We start from the raw sequence: 19,949 nt of genomic DNA on the forward strand, positions 1-19,949 counted from the left end.
CTTCCTTCCTCCCTCCCTCTTTCTTTCTTTTTTCCTTTTCTTTTTTCTTTTTTTTTTTTTTTTTTTGTCTTTTTTGCCATTTCTAGGGCCGGTCACACAGCACATGGAGGTTCCCAGGCTAGGAGTCTAATCAGAGCTGTAGCCGCCGGCCTACGCCAGAGCCACAGCAACGCAGGATCCGAGCCGCCTCTGCGAACTACACCACAGCTCAGGGCAATGCCAGATCCTTAACCCACTGAGCAAGGGCAGGGATGGAACCCGAAACCTCATAGTTCCTAGTCGGATTCATTAACCACTGAGCCACAATGGGAACTCCCCTCCCTCCCTCTTTCTCCCCCCCCCTTCCTTCCTTCCTCTCTTTCTCTTTTCTTTCTCTCCGCCTGCCTCTTTAATAGCTGCATCCACAGCATATGAAGTTCCCAGGCCAGGGACTGAATCTGAGCCATAGCTGTAACCTATGCCACAGCTGCAGCAAGGCTGGATCTTTTAACCCACTGCACTGGGCCAGGGATCAAACTCGAGTCTCTGCAGTGACCTGAGCTGCAGCCTCATTCTTTTTTTTTTTTTTTCTTAGGGCCTCACCCATGGCATATGAAGGTTCCCAGTCTAGGGGCTGAATTGGAGCTACAGCTGCCAGCCACAGCCACAGCCACAGCGACCAATGTAGGATCTCAGTCACCCCTGCGTCTTACACCACAGCTCACGGCAATGAGGGATCCCTGACCCACTGAGCGAGGCCAGGGATGGAACCCACATCCTCATGGATACTCGTCGGATTCATTTCTGCTGTGCCATAATGGGAACTCCTGCAGTCTGATTCTTAACCCATTGCTACACAGTGGAAACTCCCAAATTACTTTTTCTGATTGTTTTGTCACATGTTCTACATTAGAAAATTTCCTTCATGTCTGGCAATACTTGGCTATGATTAAGGTCGTGGGAGTGGGAGGGAAGCTAGTCAGAAACTTTGAGCTTAGAGGTTGGGTTTGCTGCTGTAGGGTGGTCTACCTGGCCTGTTTCCTATGTCAGTATTTTTAGGTCTTTCCTCTTGGGCTGGTGAAATACACTAGAGTAGAGTTTTCCAGTCTCCTGCCTCAGTCCTGCTTCCAGAAACTGGGGAGCCCGAAGGTGGCAGAAGGCTCTTCATTCAGCATTCCACATGGCATGGTCACTTAACCCCCTTGGTTTCAGTATTTTTCAGTGTGGTATCTCCAGTTACAACTGTGTTCCAACCCAGATACCCTCTATCTTACCTTCTTCAAAGGAACCCCTCTGCCCAGGACTCCAGATGGGACAGGAGAGGGGACTGTTGTCCGGTGACTTGGAGCTCGGGGGAGATGAAGGGATCTGACTCCTCATTCTGGTCCTTATCTCAGCAACTTCTTCCACCGTCACCTCCAGGGATCCAGTGGTACTTTGGATTCCCAATTTTTTCTGTCCTTCCTAAGAATCTTGCGATGGATATCAAGTTGGCTCTCCATTTCCCCCACGACCAGGTGAGATATCTTTTCGTTGAGGCTGATAAGTCAAGAAGTAACCACAGGGTTGGCCTGCCATTCTGCATCAATAATTTTGTGGCTGTTGTCTCTTTCTCTGCGCTCTCCATCCTCGTAGGTTTATCTCTTGATTTAAAAAATCTCTTTATTGAAGTTTTAGTGGGGTTTGGGGAGGGAGTGAAATTAGAGGCACACCTTCAATTATCACCCTAACCCAGAACCCTAACTTCCCTTTTCAATATATTTTTAAAAAATATAATTCCTGGGACTAAGCCTCCTGGTCATGGAGGTTTGTTATTTTAAATGAACTGGGGTATGTTTATTTCTGTCTTTCCATTTAGAAGTCTTTCAGTGAACATGATTAGCAGGAAATGAGCCTTTCTGTAAGGAGGATTCAAGGAAAATGGCTCTAGTGGGATAACTTTTATTAAGTATATGAGAGAAACCCAGAGGCTGGACCCAGCATGCGGTCTCCAGGAAGCCCCTTAATGACTAGGGTTTTTTTCCCTCCTAGAGGAGGGACCCTCTAATGATCCTTGAGGGTGCATCCAGGGAATGCCCTTGGCAATATTTTGTTTAGAGACCCAGAATAAATCCCAGACTTCATTGTTGATGTTTCCTGGAGAGAGGCTCAGGTGGGGCCCGATTTTATTCTTACAGTCCATTGGGGGAATTCTGTGATTAGAAAGCAAGTCCTGAATGCCTTTCTGAAATGTAACCCATTGCCCATATGGGCCCCAGAATCATCCATTTGTTTGTTACTTACCTAACATTCATTAAGCATGTGCCATGCCCCAAGTCCTCTGCTAGCCGTGCCTGAGACAGCCCTGCCCTAAATGACTCTTTTGGCGCCCCCCTCCCCAACCCTGCAGAGCAGCAAGGTAGGAGGGTCCCGGCAGCATCCCAGGCTCTAAGCTGGGGACACTCATTTTTTTCTCTCCGAGGAGTTAATGAGAAGATGCCTAAAGCGTGCAGCATGGTTTTTGGCACACAGTAGAATATCTGACTGGGGTGGGGGAGCAGCTTTATTTATTTATTTATTTTTATTTAAAAACATTTTAAGGGCATGTGGAAGTTCTCAGGTGAGAGGCCACATTGGAGCTGCAGCTACAGGCCTACGCCACAGCCCCAGCAATGCCAGATCCTAGCTGCATCTGCTTTTGGCAATGCTAGTTCCTTAACCCACTGAGCAGGCCAGGGATCCTCATGGGTGTTAATCAGGTTCGTTTCTCCTGAGCCACAACAGGAACTCTCTTTCTTTCTTTCTTTCTTTCTTTCTTTCTTTCTTTCCTTCCTTCCTTCCTTCCTTCCTTCCTTCCTTCCTTCTTTCTTTCTTTCCTTCCTTCCTTCCTTCTTTCTTTCCTTCCTTCTTTCTTTCTTTCCTTCCTTCCTTCCTTCTTTCTTTCTTTCTTTCTTTCTTTCTTTCTTTCCTTCGTCTGGTTCTTAACCGGCTGAGCCACAACAGGAACTCTTGAGGGAACAGGAAACCGCCATGTTTTATGTTCTCCTGATACTTTCAAAAACTAACATTTGGGGAGGGATTCAGAGATTCAAGACCGTCTTGGGAGTTCCCGTCGTGGCTCAGTGGTTAACGAATCCGACTAGGAACCATGAGGCTGTGGGTTCTATCCCTGGCCTTGCTCAGTGGGTTAAGGATCCGGCGTTGCCGTGAGCTGTGGTGTAGGTTGCAGACGTGGCTGGGATCCCGAGTTGCTGTGGCTCTGGCGTAGGCCAGCGGCTACAGCTCTGATTCAACCCCTAGCCTGGGAACCTCCATATGCCGAAGGAGTGGTCCTAGAAAAAGGCAAAAAGACAAAACAAAACAAAACAAAACAAAAAACGTCTAAACAAGCCAGTACTACTCCAATCAGTCACTAGGACAGCATAACGGGACTGTGACATATCCACAGTGACCACCCTGCTCTTTGGTCATCTTCCACTCTGACCGGGGCACTCTTATATTCCTGAGCTGCACACTCTCTGAGTTCACTATTCTCTTGCTCATTATTGGAAACATGTTGGAAGCCACCTCTCACAGGCAGCTTAGCTCACCATTCTTTCTGGCTGGCAGACATTTCTGAAACTCAAGTATTTTTGAGAGATCAGTGATAGCAAAAAGAAATGTTATACGTGGATCGGCATTTGGCAGTTCACCTGTGAAGTGCTGGGGACACGCCCAACTGTTGAAAGCCACCAGGTGATGGAGAGGGCAGCAGAGAGACTGGTTCAGGTTGTCAAGCTGTGTGATCCTTCGTTTTTTTTTTTTTTTTTTTTTTTTTTCCCCCTTCGGAGCCTTAATCTACCTATCTGTGAAATGGGGACATCCTCAGGGTTGCGGTGAGGGCTAATGAAATAAGGAGTGTAGACGTGCCTCTTACACTTTCCACTCACGGCTTAATAAACGTAGTGGTTCTTGCCAGGGGCCGGGGGCGGGGGGTGCCATCCTGGGTAGGGTGCCGGGGGTGTGTGCGCGCGCGCGTGTGTGCGCGCACACGAGTGTGCGCGGGGTGCTCTGGCCCGCGGTGTTTCCCGAGGAGGGTGTGCGAGTGGACGTGTATGATGGGCCACCCCGGGAGCGTGCGGCTGGCTGCCCGCGCCAGGCTGAGGATGCGGCGCCCGCCGCGACTGGGCAAAAGCGCCGGGTGAATGAGCGCGCGTGGGGACGCGGGCACAGAGGCGGCGGCGGCTCGAGGCTGCGGTGCGCGCCCGCCTGCTGGCCGGGTGGGGGGCGGACCACGGGCCGCGGGCCGGGTAGGAGGAGGGAGAGGGCGGGCTGGCGGGGCGGGAGCGCAGGAGGCGGGGAGCGCGGCGGGCGGGCGGGCGGTCGGAGCGCGACTGCCGCGGAGCCCGGCGCGGGCGCCTCTGCCGGGGAGCGAGGCTCGCAGCCAGGAGGCGGCGCCGCGGGAGGGAGCGCGGAGCCTAAGCCCGGCCGGGCCGCTCGCCTGGGGCCAGCGCTGCGGGCGGGAGCGGGGCCGGGCCGCACCGCACCGGCGGCAGCGCGTCGGTGGAACCGCGGTGGCCGGGACGAGCCGAGGGGCGTCGGGCGCGCGAGAGCCGGCCGGATTCGGCGAAGCGCTGCCTAGCGGGGCGCCTGGGCCGCCGCGACCGCCCCTTCTCGGGGGACTTGGCAGAGGAGATCCGCCTTCGGGAGGGAGCCAGAGGAGCAGGTCGGCGGTCAGGGCCGGGGGCAGGGGGAGGGGGTGTGTGTGTGTGAGTGTGCGTGTGCGCGCGCGCGTGTTCTCGCGTCTGCCTGCAGGGGTGGGTGGGTGGGTGTGTAGGAATGTGCATGTGGGGGGATGACGGTGTGTCAGTGGGTGATGTGTGTCTGTAAGAAGTGTGTGAATGTGTGTGTTGGGGTGTGTGTGCTTCTGTGTGTCCGTATATACTGTGTGTGTCTGTGAGGTTGGGGCGTGTGTGTGTGTATGCACACGTGTGAAACAGAATAGGCTGCGAGATCAGAGCCTGGGTTTGAACCTATGGGGGTGCAGGCTCAGCAAGACCAAGTGTGTTTGTGTGTGTGTGTGTGTGCATGTGCACTATGTGCGGGTGTGTGTGAAGGGTGTGTACATGGGTGTGCGTGTCCTGGGTGCTAGGTGTGGCCGTGTTTGTGATGTAAGGGTGCTGGGTGCACGTGTGTCCCTGGCTCCCCCTCCCCCTCCTTTCCAGACTCGTCGCCGTGGGGTAAGGGTGGGGGTTAGGAGTCCACTGCAGCAGCCCCGGGCCAGTTTGCCTGCCTGGCCATCCTCCCCGCGGAAGCCAGAGATGGCCAAGATGCCCCTCCCCCAGGACTTCTAGGGCTGAGGAGTCCTTTCCTCCAGGAACAGGGGAAAGCCTGAAGGGGCTGAGCTTGTGCCAGACCAGGGCACCCTGCTTCCCCCACCAGGGATGCCTTCTCCACCTCTGCCAGGTCGATAAGCCCTGAGCTTTATCCCTCCAGGGCCCGGGGCTCCCAGGGCCCGAGTGAGAAGACAAACATCTTAGAGTGGGGCTGGAGCTGGGGTGGGGACAGGTTGAGACTCCTCTGCGAGGGACAGCTTGTTCACAGTTGTATTATCAGAAGGTTCTGGGCACATAGTAGGCCCCAACAGATATCCAAGGGTGGAAGGGAGGATAAAGAGATGAGCCAGAGCGAGGGAATCTGAGTCTGGAAGTCAAGTCCACTCACTCTGCCATCAGTCAAGGATGAGGGCAGCTGATTCGGTTAGACCGCGGTGCCCAGGTTGAGCAGGTGGGGGAGGCAGCAACTTAGGGAGAAGGAGCCTTGGCTGGAAGAGAAGGGAGACCGCAGGGGAGGGGTTTGTGCTGGGGCCTGAAGGTACAGGAAGGAGCTGAAAACTCTCCTTGGGTGGAAGCCTTGTGTCCTGCCCACCCCCCCCCACCCCCCTACCCTCTTACCCCGACCAACTTCTCTGTGTTCAGAAGCCTCTCTCTCTGGGGCATCAGATCCCAGGCAGTCAAGGCTCATAGCACCTCTCCTCTCTCCAGGACCTTCGTGCTCAAAAGGCGCTGAAGAGTTGACTCCCTGCCCATCCAGGCTGCCCGAGGCCAGGAGGGGCCATGGCGGGGTATAGCTGTCTGGTGCTGGGGCTCTTCTGCTGGGTCCTGCTTGCTGTTCCCGTGGGCCCCCAGCCTGCTCCCTCTGTCCCAGGGGCCCATCTCACCACTTTGACCCCGCCACCGCAGAGCGAGGCCTCTATGCTGTCTCTCAACCTGGGACTTAACTTCAAATTCCACCTTCGGGGACCCGCTGCTGCCTGGGGGAGCCCTGTCACGGAGACCCAGGCACTGTCTCCTGGGCCAAGCCGGGAGCCTGAGGAAGAGGTAGCCGGTGGGCTGAGGACTGACCCCCTTTGGGAACTGCTGGTGGGCTCTCTCGGGAACTCCCCCTCAGAGTGGGGCTCTGCCGAAGGCAGTTCTACTCCCTGGGCTTCCTCCCTGCCTCTGGAACCCACATCCCTCCTCTCTGGGCCCACTGACCAGCCCACTGCTCCCTATCAGCCCAGGATGGGCACTGTGACCTGGGATACTGCTCTGACGGCTACAGCGCCTCCATCCAGTGCACCCAGGCTCCATCAGAGCGAACTGGAGCTGAAGTTTGACATGGCGCTGAGAGCAGGTGCAGCCCCCACGCTCGGGCATCGGACGCTGCCCCTGCTGCCTAGCCTGCGGGCCAGCCTGGCAGAAATTGCTGGGCGTCTGGGACCCTTTGGTGAGTACCCACCCCGCCTCCCAAGGAGAGCCCCTGCTGGGCAGTCTGGCAGGTGGGAGGAAGTTTCAGCCCAGGCTCCTTTTGCAGGGTTCTTTGGCACCACTCTGCCCCCACTCCGGAACTTATCAGGCCCAAACTTCCCAGGCCCAGTTACATCCCCAAGCTCTGCCTCTGGAGTTTCGGATTCTCCAGGTGAGTGTTTATTTCACTGCCAGAGACATTTATGGAGCACCTCTAAAGGCCAGCACCTCCTTTTTTCCTTGATTCAAGGGCAACTGGCATTGCGTCTCCCAGGCCCTGGGACACTAGCCACTGCTCCCATGGGGAAATGCCCTCTTTGCCATACTGCCTCTGGTTTGGTCCCTGTAGCTTAGCTCCTGGGATACATGTGGCTACAGTGTCTGGGACAGTGGCTCCCTTAGGTCAAGCTCTGAGAAAGGACAGGACTTTCTCCAAAGCCCCAGAGGCCAAGGCCACCTGGTAAGATGGCACTTGAGCCCTGTGTGCTTCCTTTGTAGGGTTCTTTGGCACCACTCTGTCCCCGCCCTCATCCACTCTGGAGGGAAAGCTCCCAAGTCCAAGGCCACTGGACCCAGCTGCCTCCCTAAGCTCTGCCTTGATTGCAACAGCATCACTAGGTAAGTGTCCAATTCCTGTGAACCTGACAATTATTTAATTGAGCACTTACTACATGCAAGCCACTCAGGGGCATTCTAGGATCCTTTTATTTCATTGTCGTGGTCATAGAGGTGTATGTCAATAGTCTGAAAACAAGTGTTGCTGAAGACAGTTCCACAGAGCTGAGCGATGGTCCCGGGTGAGTTTCGCAGTCACAGGCAGGGCAGGAGAGAGACAAATGCATTGGGGCAAAAGGGCCCCGGAAGTCCTTCATGATGTCCACAGCCTCAGCACGAGCCCCACCCTCCACTCCAGGCTGCCTGGCCCGCGCCCCACCTGCCCACTCCAACCTTGGGGTGCCCTCCTTTGCCGTCTGATCTGACCTGGCACGCTGTCAGATTTGGGCAGAGCTGGGCCCCTTATGGGGAAGATGCTGAAGAGGAGCCCTTGAGTGGACAGATGCCATCCTTGTTCAAGGGAGCCTTTCAGAACATGCAGGTAGACAAGCCGGTGGTGCAGAGGAAAGACCAGGGGCTCCAGTCTCTTGAGGCTCGGCTTCGGATCCCAATCCACATACTAACTGGCTGGTGACCTTGGACAGGCTACGTAACTTCTCTGAGCCTAATTTGCTCAGATATCTAGGGGCTCGTGATAGTGCCTGTTTTGTTATTGTACAGCTTCCAGATAATGTAAGCTCCTGGCATGAGGCTGGGCACAAAATATTCGCTCATTAAATAGTATCTGTTCACCTCGCTTCTTTCCCCAGTGTATCCCAGATACACTTCCAGATCCTACCTCTCAGACACCGCAACCGTGGCCCTCAAATGTGGTGGGGCCACGCATAACCCACAAGGCAGCGTGGACGCTGCTTGGGGAGAGGTTCAAGGCCAAGGCAGCCATGCTCAGGGTTAACTGTGGCTGGGACCCCTCGCAGTCACCCCACACCAGGATCTGGCTTAGCAGTGGAAACCATGGGTCCCTGAGCTTCTTCCAGCTCCAGACTTAACACAGCAGCTGACTGTTGCTTACTCCTGAAGGGTCACGGCACTCCCAGGCACGTGGGTGGGAGCCTGCCGTCCCCCCTTCCAGCCCAGTGTGTGGCTCTGCTGTGGAGTTGGGCGCAGGCGCTGTGGCCTCAGGGGAAGGATGCTGGCTGGCGGTCTGTCAGCCTTGGTGACAGTGCTAGCCAGGCAGGTTTAATGAGTCTGGACAGTGTCAGAGGCAGCCGGCCGAGTGGTGGCCCCACCTTCCTTCCCCCTCCTCACCATGGCTTCGGGAAGCCAGCCTCTTGGATAAACCCAGGAGGGTTGCAGGCCTCCTGGAGAGAAGGCCAGAGGGCCTTGTTCGTGCCAGCACTTTCTGTGGGGAATAGCAGCAAGCAGGTAGGGATAAAGAGAGTCTCTTTGAGAGTTCTCGCTGTGGCATAACGGGATCAGTAGTATCTCGGGAGCCCTGGGACACAGGGTCAATCCCCAGCCCTGGAACAGTGGGTTAAGGATCCAGCATTGCTGCAGGTGTGGCTTGGGTGACAACTGGGGCTTGAATCTGACCCCTGGCCTGGGAACTCCATATGCCATTTCCTTTTTGGTGGTACTCCCCCCAAAAAGGAAAAAAAAGTCTCTCTGTGTCTCGCTAGGAACTTTCTAACCTAGTTATAGTTAACCTTTGACCCTAGGATTTCTCTTGCATTAGGTCCCTTTTGCCTTGCACAGGGCTTGCCTTCGGCCAGGACATGCTGGCATGGTTGTGCGGGCCATTATCATATCAAAAGACATCCATACCAGTTGTTAAGGAGCCATGACCCTTAGCCCCTGAGCACCCCTCACTCCCTGACCACCTGGCTGGCAGCTGTTCCGATCCACCCAAAACGTCAGTTAAATATTTCAAATGTCACCCTTGCAGAGAGCATCTATCCTCTGTGATCCTGGGGGTGGGGGTGGGGAGAGGGACAGGGCCAGGCCCCCCCGGATGGGCTGTAGCTTCCTGCATCCAGAGGAGAGAGTGATTCCCTGCCCTTTGATCGGGGCAGCTTGTGGACTTTTCCTGAATCGACCCGGGCCCTCTTCCCGATTCTTCCTCAACCAGCTGCGGCCTCACCAGTTGCTCACGTTGACATCCCATCTCCTGTCTTGCCCCTGAGGTCAAGAGGGGTCCCGGGGCCAGAGCGGGACCACCTTGCAAGGGAGCCTGCGCAGAAGAGGATCCCAGGAAACCACTATCTTCTGGGCTCTTCTGGGGGAAACTGAGAGCCCCTTCTGAGGAGGCCTTGAATGGGGACCCAGAGGGTGAGACCAAGCAGATCCTTCAGAGGCAGAACCGGGCCCTTCTTCACCTGTCCTCACCCCTACCTGGCCTGGCCTAACCCCCTGGGAGCCATGCTCCTAGGTCCGAACTCTTTCCTCTGACACTTGAGCTGAGCCTGTGCTCTATTTTCTGGGTTTTATTTTATTTTTTCTTTTGAGGGCTGCGCCTGCAACATATGGAAGTTCCCAGGCTAGGGGTCCAATCGGAGCTACAGCTGCCGGCCGATGCCACAGCCTCAGCAATGCCAGATCCGAGCCTTGTCTGCAACCTATACCACAGCTCACGGCAACGCTGGATCTTCAACCCACTGAGCGAGGCCAGGGATGGAACCTGCATCCTCATGGATACTCGTCGGGTTCGTTACTGCTGAACCACCATGGAAACTCCTAGTTTTTATTCTTTTTCTGGCTTCTTAGGGATGTTGAAATTTGCTCTGGTTGCCTTAATGCTTTGGGACAGAGGTGAAAGATGGGGTTCTCCGGGGCTGTCGAGTGAGAAGTGGTGCTGGAAGAGCGTGAGCAGACCTCTGAGAGCTGCACTTATTTGTGCAGTGAGCTCAGAGGAGGCTTGAGGGTCCACAGGCTGGTACAGGGGTCTCCCTGCCTCTCTGCACAGCCCACCAAGACCAAGGAAAGTCCAAGGAGACTCATGCACTTTGCAGAAGTGGGTGGGGCAAGGGCTTCTGAGGGGACCAAAACCCACCGGGTGGAGTGTGCATTTGATCCTGCTGATGTCAGACTGACCCTGCCCCCCACCCCCCTCCGCAAGCAGCAAGCAGTCGGTTTCCAGCTGAATGAGTCCTCATTTAATAACTCACGGCTGCATCTCCAGGAGGTGTTTAGGGATGGTCAGTCCATCCAAATGGTGTTCTTTAAACAGCGTTCGCAGAATGAGACAATGCATTGAGGTTCACTCATTTGACTAATTATTGACTCTCTGAGCGAGTTTAGGATGTGCTGAAGGACAACAGCCTTTTGTGAGTTAAATCAAACAGTAGTTTGAGGCCCGAAATGGTCACACTCACACAGACACACACCAGTGATGGATGGGTGATAAACATTAGCCCATGATGATGGAACCAACAACAGTGGTGCATCAGATGCTTATTATGCACCAGGCTCTCCAAAGAGCTTTGCACACATCGGCCATTTATCCTCATAACAGCCCTGTGCAGTGATGCTCTTCCGCATTTCAGGCTTGAGGAATATGCTGGGACAGGAACCAGGGAACATGCTGCCATTTGCCGTAGGCAGCCTGCTGTATATATGTAATTTTTTGGCAGCTCCCTCTCTGCTCTCCCCAGTTGCCCATTTAACCTACCTCTCTCTCCAGAGCTGCTTTCTGGCCCCTTCTCTCCTTTCCCTTGTTCCCAGGACTGCTGTGTTTTGCACAAGCTATAGCACGGCCTGGGGTGGGCGTGCTCCTGGGGTCTTCCTGTTTGTCCAGCCGAGGCAGTTGGGGCAGGCGTCTGGGTGTCACGAGATCTCCCCCACCCCCGCCTCATTCTCCATCTGTCTCCTGTGCACCTCCCTGTCCCCAGCTGGCTCCCCTGACCCTTCACCACCATCTTTCTCCCCCCATCCTCCCCCGCAGCTGCAGTTCTGCTGAGCCTGCTAGGTGGGGTAGGGAGCTTCAGCCCGAAGCACTTTCCCTTGCTGCCTGGCCATGAGGAGAATCCTTGGCTCTAACTCTTTCTCACCCCTCTCTTGCTCCAGGAGAGTAGAATTAGGGATCTAGGGATCTAGTGATCTCGAATTGGAGCTGCAGCTGCCGGCCTACACCACAGCCGCAGCATGTCTGTGACCTACACTATAGCTCACGGCAGCTGGATCCTCAACCCACTGAGCGAGGCCAGGAGTCGAACCTGCACCCTCATGGATGCTAGTCAGATTCATTTCCCATGAGCCATGACGGGAGCTCCAGAGTTAGGGTTCCTAGTCCCCACATGCTCTTACTTAACTTCTGTTTACCCTAAGGGATGTGGGGAGGATGTTAGAGCACAGGATGGGGCCGGGAGCCTGAATTAGCAACCCCAGAGCAACTGAGGGGCACACTCGCTAAGGTGGCATTTTTTTTTATCCCACTCTGATTGCCCCAGCTGTTCTTTCTTGGGAGTTCAAGGATTGTTTTGAGCCTCAGGGGAGTCCATCTCAATGTAACCTTCTGTAAAAGAGGGTGAAAACCAAAGGAGAGTGTGTGTGTGTGTGTTTTAATGGCTGCACCCAAGGCATATAGAAGTTTCCAGGCCAGGTATTGCATGTGGGATCCTCTAATCCACTGTGCCAGGCTGTGGATCAAACCTGCCCCTCCACAGCTACAGCTACCTGAACTGCTGCAGTTGTACTTTTTTTTTTTTGTCTTTTTTTTTTTTTTTTTGTCTTTTTGCCATTTCTTGGGCTGCTCCTGCGGCATATGGAGGTTCCCAGGCTGGGCTCAAATTGGAGCTGTAGCCACCGGCCTATGCCAGAGCCACAGCAATGCGGGATCCGAGCTGCGTCTGCGACCTACACCACAGTTCACGGCAAAGCCAGATTGTTAACCCACTGAGCAAGGGCAGGGATCGAATCCGAAACCTCATAGTTCCTAGTCGGATCTGTTAACCACTGCACCACGACAGGAACTCCTGCAGTTGTACGCTTAACCCACCGCCACACAGCAGGAACTCCAGAGCCTCTGGCTAATGGCTTTATGGTCGACCAGGGCCATAAGGATCAAGTCCAGTGAATAGGAAAGGTTGTGTTTTTCTCAGGGTACTGGGTGTGTGGGTGGGGCGGGGGGAGGGTTAGCTTTTCCTGAAGAGGGAAGCAGGTGAAAAACGTCAGGGGCTGAGTTCCTGTCGTGGCTCAGCAGAAACAAATCTGGCTAGTATCCATGAGGATGTAAGTTTGATCCGTGGCCTCACTCAGTGGGTTAAGGATCCGGCGTTGCCATGAGCTGTGGTGTAGGTTGCAGACCAGCTCGGATCTGGCATAGCTGTTGTTGTGGCTGTGTCGTAGGCCAGTGGCTACAGCTCTGATTCAACCCCTAGCCTGGGAACCTCCATATGCCAAGGCAACGGCCCTAAAAAGACACAAAAAAGTCAGGGAAGCTTCTTCTAACACCAAGGTGGGAGTTGGGAGTCAGGTGTGCAAAACAAGAGGTAATCAAACTAGTATTACGAAGAGGATCTGAAATCAAGAGAAGGGGCTCAAACTGGTGCTCAGATCTGGGGTTCTAGTTGCAGCTCGGCCAATCTGCAACCTTGGGCAAATCACTTTGCCTCTCCGCATAGCCTCAATGTCTTCATCTGACAAAAAAGAGGATTCATTTATTCAATGAATATCTGCTCAATGCCAACTCTGTGCCAGGCACCGCTTTAGGCGTGGGTATTCACATGTGAGCAAAGCAAAAAAAAAAAAAAAAAAAAAAAAAAAAGTCCTCGTTCTTATGAGGAACAGGAAGGGGCTTCTACAGTTCCTTCTAGTTGTAACATTCTGTGACGTAAGAAGACCTCTTTTCAGTGGAATCACAGGGTGACGAATAAAGCAGGGAGCTGGGGTGGATGGAGGAGCTGAGGCGGGATGAGAGCTGAAACTGCAGCAGGGAGGAGCTTGATGGCCCAGGGGAAGGTGAGGGCTTCCAGGGCAGGGAGTCTCATACTTAAGACAAGTCATTCCTGGATGCCATGACGACTCTTCTGATTGGCATGCGTGCTACTGACTGTGGGGTGGGCAAGAGGGAGGGCTGCGCGAATGCCTCAGACGAACGTTCTTTGCCCACAGACTCCACCACCCCCACCTCCGGCCTGGGTGACCCCTCTCCTGCCAGCCTCGGGAACCTTTCTGTGCAGCCAGAGTGTGGGCCGGGGTCCTGCAGCATCAGAGAACTGCCTGAACGCGAGGGCCAGCCTCCTGCGGCCCCACTCCCTCTCTTCTTCCTGAGTCTGGAGGCCGACTGGGAAGAGGCCAAAGCTCGCTGGGGTTTGGCCTGGGAGGCCCATGTGTACGGGGTAGGCGCGCTCTTCGGCCTGGTGGCCCTGCTGGCACTGCTGGCCCTGGCCCTCTTGCCCTGGCGCTGCCCGCCTGGCGCCCCCTGTCTGGCGCTGCTGGACCTGCTCCTGCTCTCGGCCGGGACCACGCGGGCCTTCCCGCTCTTCTACGACGCCTACGGGCACCGCGATCGGCTGCCTGCGCTCGCCTGGCTGCTGCTGCAGGACCTCCCGCTGCCCTGCCTGGCCGCCGGCCTGGGCCTGGCCTGCCTGCTGCTGGCCCGGCCGCGCCCGCCACGGTGTCCCGCCGGCCTGGCCGCGCTGCTGCTCCTGGGCCTGGGGTTGGCGGCCGCCGCCGCCCTCGGGAGCGCCGCCCACCGCCCGCTGCGGGCCCTGCGGCTCGCCTCCCGCGGGCTGCACGCCTTCCTCGCCGCGCTCCTTTCCGGGCTCCTGCTGGCGCTCTCCTGCTGGGGGGGTCGGCGGCGGCGAGCCGGAGCGCCCTTGGGAGTGGCCGGCTTCAAGGGCGCCACTCCTCTCCCGCAGGCGCGCAGCCCCTTCGGCCCGCGCGAGTCCTGGCGGCGCGCGGCGCGCACCGCCCCGGTGGCCGGCACCTTCGGACTGCTGAGCGGGGCCCTGCAGGGCTACGAGGTGCTGCACGCCCTGGGCTACGGCGGCCAACCTGGCCTCGAGGGGCCCTGGCCCTGGTGGGCCTTCCAGCTCGGCCTGCGCCTGGGCGAGGTGGGCGTCGCGCTCCCGCTGGCGCTGCTGGGCCTCTACCCGGCGCTGTGCAGCCCCCGAGTGCCGCCGCGCTGCTGGGCCAAGCTCTTCCGCTTGTCCCCCGGGCACGCTGCCCCGCTGCTGCCTGGAGGCTGGGTCCCCGGGCCCCCGGACAAGAAGCCCCTGGGGAGCGCCATCGCGCGTGGCGACGCAGAGCTGCTGCAGCTGTGCGCTCTGGCAGGGCCGGGCCCCGACCTGCTCCTCCAGGGAGGAGGCTGCGGGGGCTTCGACGGCGCGGCCGCCAACCCGGCCCCTTCCCCGGCCTCCTCCCCCTGCAGCGATTACACCGTGGACTTCCGCCCGCCCTCCCCCATCAACCTGCGGCGCAGCATCGAGGAGGCCCTCTGCAGCGAGGCCCTGTTGGCGCCTGGCTTCTTCCAGGGCCCTGCCTTCGGAGAAGCCCTACCTGGGCTCGGCCTCTACCGCACCGCCTCGCTGGGGGCGCAGACCAGGGCCGGGCCCAGCGGCAGGTCTGAGGAAGCCCTTGGCTCCCCTGTGCCCCCAGAGCTCCCCTCTCCCGACGCCTGGCCCGCAGGCAGCAGCGCCTCATCTGGCTCGCTCTGCGGACTGTCCCGGGACAGCTCGTCCATGCTGCTGTGCTCCAGCCCAGACAGGCCCCCACGCTGTCCGCTGGTCTGCGTCCTCAGTCCCCCGCGGCCCTCAGGGGGCAGCCCTAGCCTCCCAGCCTCAGGATCTTACCAGGCTCTGTCTCCACCCTCCCGCGACTCCCCAGAGCCTGCTCCTGAGCTGCGGGCCCAAGAGGCCTTGCTACAGGAGCAATTCCTGGACGCCTGCCGGCAGATTGACGAGCTGAGTGTGGGCAGCGACACCATAGACCTGTGAAGAGGTGGCCTCCTCACCTCCGCGACCTTACGCCCCTCCTGGCGCCTGTTCTGCCCGAGACCTGCACACTGTAACCCTTCCCCAATCCTGCCTGGCTCACATACCTCTCCCCGCTTCCTTTCCCATCCAGGGGCCCCTGGATGGGGAGGTCAGCAGCCAGGCTCTGTTGATTGGGAACTAGTGCCACCTTCTCTGGAGCCCTGGGCGCTGATGCCCTCAGCTGCAATTCTGGGCTGGCAGGGGTCCCACTCTCCTTGGCATTCACCAGCAATAAAGCTCCAAGGTGCTCCACTCCTGACCACCACTTCCCACTCTGGTGCTGAGTGAGAGGGGCTGTCCTCAGAAGACCTCGGGAGTGGCCTCAGTCCCCATCCCGCCTCTGCCGTGCCCAGGAATCCCATCCCTGCGAGACTGAGACTCACTGTCCTCCACGTGGTCCTTCCCCATAGAAGGGTCCACAGCCCATCTAGAAGACTCTGTAGCAGTTGGGTGGGAGGTGAACGCTTTCAGAGTTAATTTATCAATAAAATATTTTCAGAGGAGAAAGGTCTGACCTTTTTGGAGAAGCTTACATGCAGCAGCAGCAGCAGTGTTTCTGCCAAAACAGGAAGAGAAGCCGTGCTGGGGTGGGTGGGTCCATCTCAGACCCCAGTGACCTTCACTCTTGCTGCAAGGGGTCTTGTTTTCCATGAGACCCTTCCCCATAGAAGGGTCCTGGGAGTAGCCTTTTTCTTTCTTTCTTTCTTTTTAGGGCCCCCACCTGCGGCACATGGAGGTTCCCAGGCTAGGGGTCAAATCGGAACTGTAACCACTGGCCTACACCACAGCTCATGGTGATGCCAGATCCTTAGCTCACTGAGCAAGGCCAGGGATCGAACCTGCATACTCATGGATGCTAGTCAGATTTATTAACCACTGAGCCACAATGGGAACTCCCTTGAGAGTGGCCTTTTGAACACCAGGTGCGGATCCTCCCTGGAGGAAAGCCTGTCATCCCCAAACCCCAGCCCCACCCTGCCCAGCAAAGCAGAACTCAGTGCTGATCCATGAGGACGTCCAGCCGCCAGGCGCTCTGTAATTCCCTCCCTTGTCCAGAGCCTTTGGCTCTGAGCTCTGCAGTGTGCATTTGTCATTTGGCTAAAATGCAGTACGTTCAGAGTGACACTTAAAACAGGGTCGTCAATTAGGCTGAAGAACGAAATTCTGGTGGTGTTTTGGCAGATGTCCTGCATGTCCCAGGGAGGCCCTACAGGGCCACACATACTGGGCTTAAAGTGGAAAAGCAGGAATGGGAATGGTTTTCCTTCCAACTCTGCCCACCAGCCCGTGGGGTTTGAGAAGGGAGGAAGGGAGTCAAAAGGGATGCGGGCAGGGAGGCAGGGAGGGGCCGGGGCCGAAGCGCTAGTGGAAGAATTAAAGCTCTGTCCTGGCCGAGAGGAGCTTCTGGACCCTGGGCCCTCAGAAGGAGGAGGGAAGCCAGTGATATTTGGGCGAGGGAGGGTCGTGGTAGGGAAGAAAACGAGCAAGGTGGGGCGGGCACCGCTGATGGATGGGCCTGGAGTGGTCCTGACGGTGTGGCCTCCATCACCTGGCTTAGCTTGGCTCTGAAATTCTAGCTGCATCGTCTCTCTGGGCTGAGGCCCAGAGAACTGCCAGGCTTCTAATTACAGGCATTTCTCACTGGTATCGTAGTGGCTGTGGCGGCCCCAGCCTTGGCGCTGCTCTGTGTCATGGAGGGAGAGATGCCTCTCTGAGAAATCGTTTCCGCTCCTCCCCGCTTACCTTTCCACATGCCTCTGCTCACACTCGACTCCTCTCTGCCATCCCTTCCTCAGCCTAATCTTTGCCAGCTGTTCTCACTCACTCACTCTCCCCGTCGAGGGTCCTTGGGTGCAGGCACAGGCCTCCCAGCAAAGCAGCCCCAGCCCCCCTACTCCTCACAGACATTCTTTCTGTATGTTCGTCTGGCTTTCTCCACCCCCCGCCCCCGCAGCCCCGAAACACACACACACACACACACACCCCTTTTCTGTCTGGAAGATCTGCATGGTGCTGGTGAGGCGGGGTGGGGCTGGGGAATACAGCTTGACACTCACCAGCTCCAACACTTTGATTTTTCTCCGCAAGAACTGCTTCAGCCCTTTGACTTTATCAAGATCCTGAGACTTTGGTGAGACAAACCCTTCTTTTTGTCTCATGCTTCAGCCCTTCTTTACCCAAAGCAATTTCCCAGAGGAGCCCACATAGATCCTAATACACATACCCTCAGTTCCAGTGCTTAGCACTGCAGGAGACTAAGACCCAAACTCACTTTCATTCATCCAATCTCTTTAAAACATTTGTTGGATGAGTGCACTGTTCTAGGTTTTGGGGTAGAGAGGTGAACCAGGTGGACAAGAGCCTTGAACTTATGGAGTTGAAGGTCTTTTGGGGAAGGCAGACATTAAAGAGCTAATCATATAAATAATTACAAGAGCACAAATAATCTTTCTTTCTTTCCTTCAATGGCCACACCAGCAGCATATGGAAGTTTCCAACCTAGGGGTCGAATCGGAGCTACAGCTGCTGGCCTGAGCCACAGCTCATGGCAATGCTGGATCATTAATCCACTGAGCGAGGCCAGGGATCGAACCCATATCCTCATGGATACTGGTCGGGTTCTTAACCTGCTGAGCCATGACGGGAACTCCACAAGAGCACAAATAATTAATTACAGTTATGAGAAGAGCCAAGCACAAGAAGTCTATGGTAGTATAAGAAGGTTTGCAGGTTTGGTTTGCAAGCGGGTATGGAGTCAGAGGGCTGGGGAGCAGCTGACTGAGCACACCCAGGCCTCTTTCACTTCCTCTCCAGGCTCCTGCACAGTGATGGATGAGGGAGAGGCCAGCAGTTTATTTCCCCTGGAAGCCACGTTGCCGGTGCGGTGCAGGGTACCACGTCCCCTGCTATTTAATAAAGAGCGCTGCATGTGTCCTGGTTAGATAGATGAGCAAATATTCCTGATCAGAGAACCACGTGACCTTCCTGATCTGAAAGGATAGGAGGGGATGAGGCAGAGGCTGAGGCTGGGATACTGAGCTGGGGAAAGTTGGGAAGAGTAGAAAAGGCAGCTGCAGTGTTATCCTCCCCTGGGGAAGGAGGTGGGGGAACAGGGGCGGGGAACACCTCTGCACTGCGGGCGGCTGCTGCCCTCTGGTGGGCATAGTGAGGCAGTTTCCTTTTGTTTTTTAAAGACGCTTTCTGGCCAAAGTATTTCTTTTCCAACTTCACATTGTAGAGGGTCCAAGTTCCCGTAGTGGCTCAGTGGTACAAACTGCCTAGTATCCATGAGGATGCAGGTTCGATTCCTGGCCTCACTCAGTGGGTTAAGGATTCTGCGTTGCCGTGAACTGTGGTGTAGGTTGAAGTCGAGTTTTGGATCCTGTATTCTTGGTGGCTACAGCTGTATTTCTGCCCCTAGCCTGGCAACTTCCATATGTTGCTGGTGCAGCCCTAAAACAAAACCTAAAACCCACAAAACCACTGTAGGCCGGAGATCCCAAAGGGATGTTGGAAGAGCTTTCTCGGGATTCTTCCCCACTGCATCCCCCCAAACTCAACAGCCAGGGCTGGGAAGGCCTCCCCATAGCTAAAGGCCCTGAAGCTTGTAATTTAGACTCTGTGTAGGGAATTTTGATTTTGATTTTTAAGATGGTAAGGGGGCAGGAGAGGAGGAGAAAGAAGGGAGAGGAAGCACGAATCAACCTTATTCAAATGACACACATTTTCTTAACCCATGGCCTTAAAAATCTATTTTGTATTTCAATACTTCCTCTGCTGAGTTATGTGTTTAAAGATAACTGTGCTTTCCAAGTATTATGTTTTAAGCATGTAATACTTGGAGCTAGGGTTTCATATATCTGATGTTTACCATTCTCCCTTCCCCCTGTCACTATTAACCAGTCATCCATCTATCCAAAATATATTGAAAGTAGATGGGGTTTGGGAGTTCCCTGGTGGCTTAGTGGTTAAGGATCTGGTATTGTCAGTGCTGTGGCTTGGGTCAGTGCTCTGGCATGGGTTTGATCCCTGGCCCAGGAACTCTGTATGCTGTGTCTGTGGCAAAAAAAAAAAAAAAAAAAAAAAAAGCGATTAGATTTGAGGAGAAAGGGAAACACTTTCCACTGTATCTTTTGTACATTCAAAATTTTCTACCTAGGATGTGCTCAGGTTATACTGTTTAAAAAAATGCACTGGGTACTTTTGTTCTGTGCAAATATTCTGCAGAGTGCTGCAGTTTCGCACACACAGGTCAGTGCCTGGACCAGTGGGATGGCACACACTGTGTGTGCCAGGATCCAGAGCACTCAGACCTCCTGGTCAGTGAGATTCCTCAGCCTTGGGCCTGTCTGATAAGCTCACCTGAGGAAAGATTTCCTATCTCTGGGAGGATCTGTGTTCTAGGTCTGTGTGTATAAGCTGGATGTCTAGTTTGTTCTGGGTGCATTCTCATGTGACCTTGCATGGTTCGGGCTATTATTTATTTGTAAAATTTTTTTGGGGGGGGATTAATGTCTGTCTACCCCTACTACACTGTATTCTCCATAAGACCAAGAGCCCTGTCTTTTTTTAGCTCACCAGTTTTATCCCTAGTGCTTGGCATATAGTAGGAGCTAAGTAACTTTTTTTGAAAGAATGATCGTGTATGATCTGTGCCTGTATATACTTTAGTAACTATAATTTGTCTGTGACTTGT

General features: G+C 55.4%; 1 protein-coding gene across 3 annotated transcripts; it reads left to right on the forward strand.

Annotated features, from left to right (window-relative positions):
* On the forward strand, positions 4,473–15,750 carry PRRT4 (proline rich transmembrane protein 4). Of its 3 annotated transcripts, none has more exons than XM_021078910.1 (6): positions 4,473–4,663; positions 5,982–6,317; positions 6,495–6,705; positions 6,793–6,897; positions 7,224–7,343; positions 13,389–15,750. In XM_021078910.1, the coding sequence occupies exons 2-6, from the start codon at positions 6,054–6,056 to the stop codon at positions 15,212–15,214; spliced, it is 2,526 nt and encodes an 841-aa protein (XP_020934569.1). In that variant the 5' UTR covers positions 4,473–4,663; positions 5,982–6,053; the 3' UTR covers positions 15,215–15,750. The 3 variants fall into 3 exon arrangements, with proteins under 3 accessions (XP_020934569.1, XP_020934570.1, XP_020934568.1); XM_021078911.1 differs by having other exon boundaries at positions 5,982–6,705; positions 13,389–13,615; positions 14,650–14,949; XM_021078909.1 differs by having other exon boundaries at positions 5,982–6,705.

Source organism: Sus scrofa, chromosome 18 (genome assembly GCF_000003025.6).
Source record: "Sus scrofa isolate TJ Tabasco breed Duroc chromosome 18, Sscrofa11.1, whole genome shotgun sequence".
Classification (NCBI taxonomy): domain Eukaryota; kingdom Metazoa; phylum Chordata; class Mammalia; order Artiodactyla; family Suidae; genus Sus; species Sus scrofa.

What these genes read in the sequence shown, in the direction of transcription:
- PRRT4 (XM_021078909.1), top strand. Translation starts at nt 6,054, where the DNA reads ATGGCGGGGTATAGCTGTCTGGTGCTGGGGCTCTTCTGCTGGGTCCTG. An exon ending in TGGAGTTTCGGATTCTCCAG is followed by an intron (nt 6,898 to 7,223) that starts GTGAGTGTTTAT and finishes CTTCCTTTGTAG; the next exon opens with GGTTCTTTGGCACCACTCTG. An exon ending in GATTGCAACAGCATCACTAG is followed by an intron (nt 7,344 to 13,388) that starts GTAAGTGTCCAA and finishes CTTTGCCCACAG; the next exon opens with ACTCCACCACCCCCACCTCC.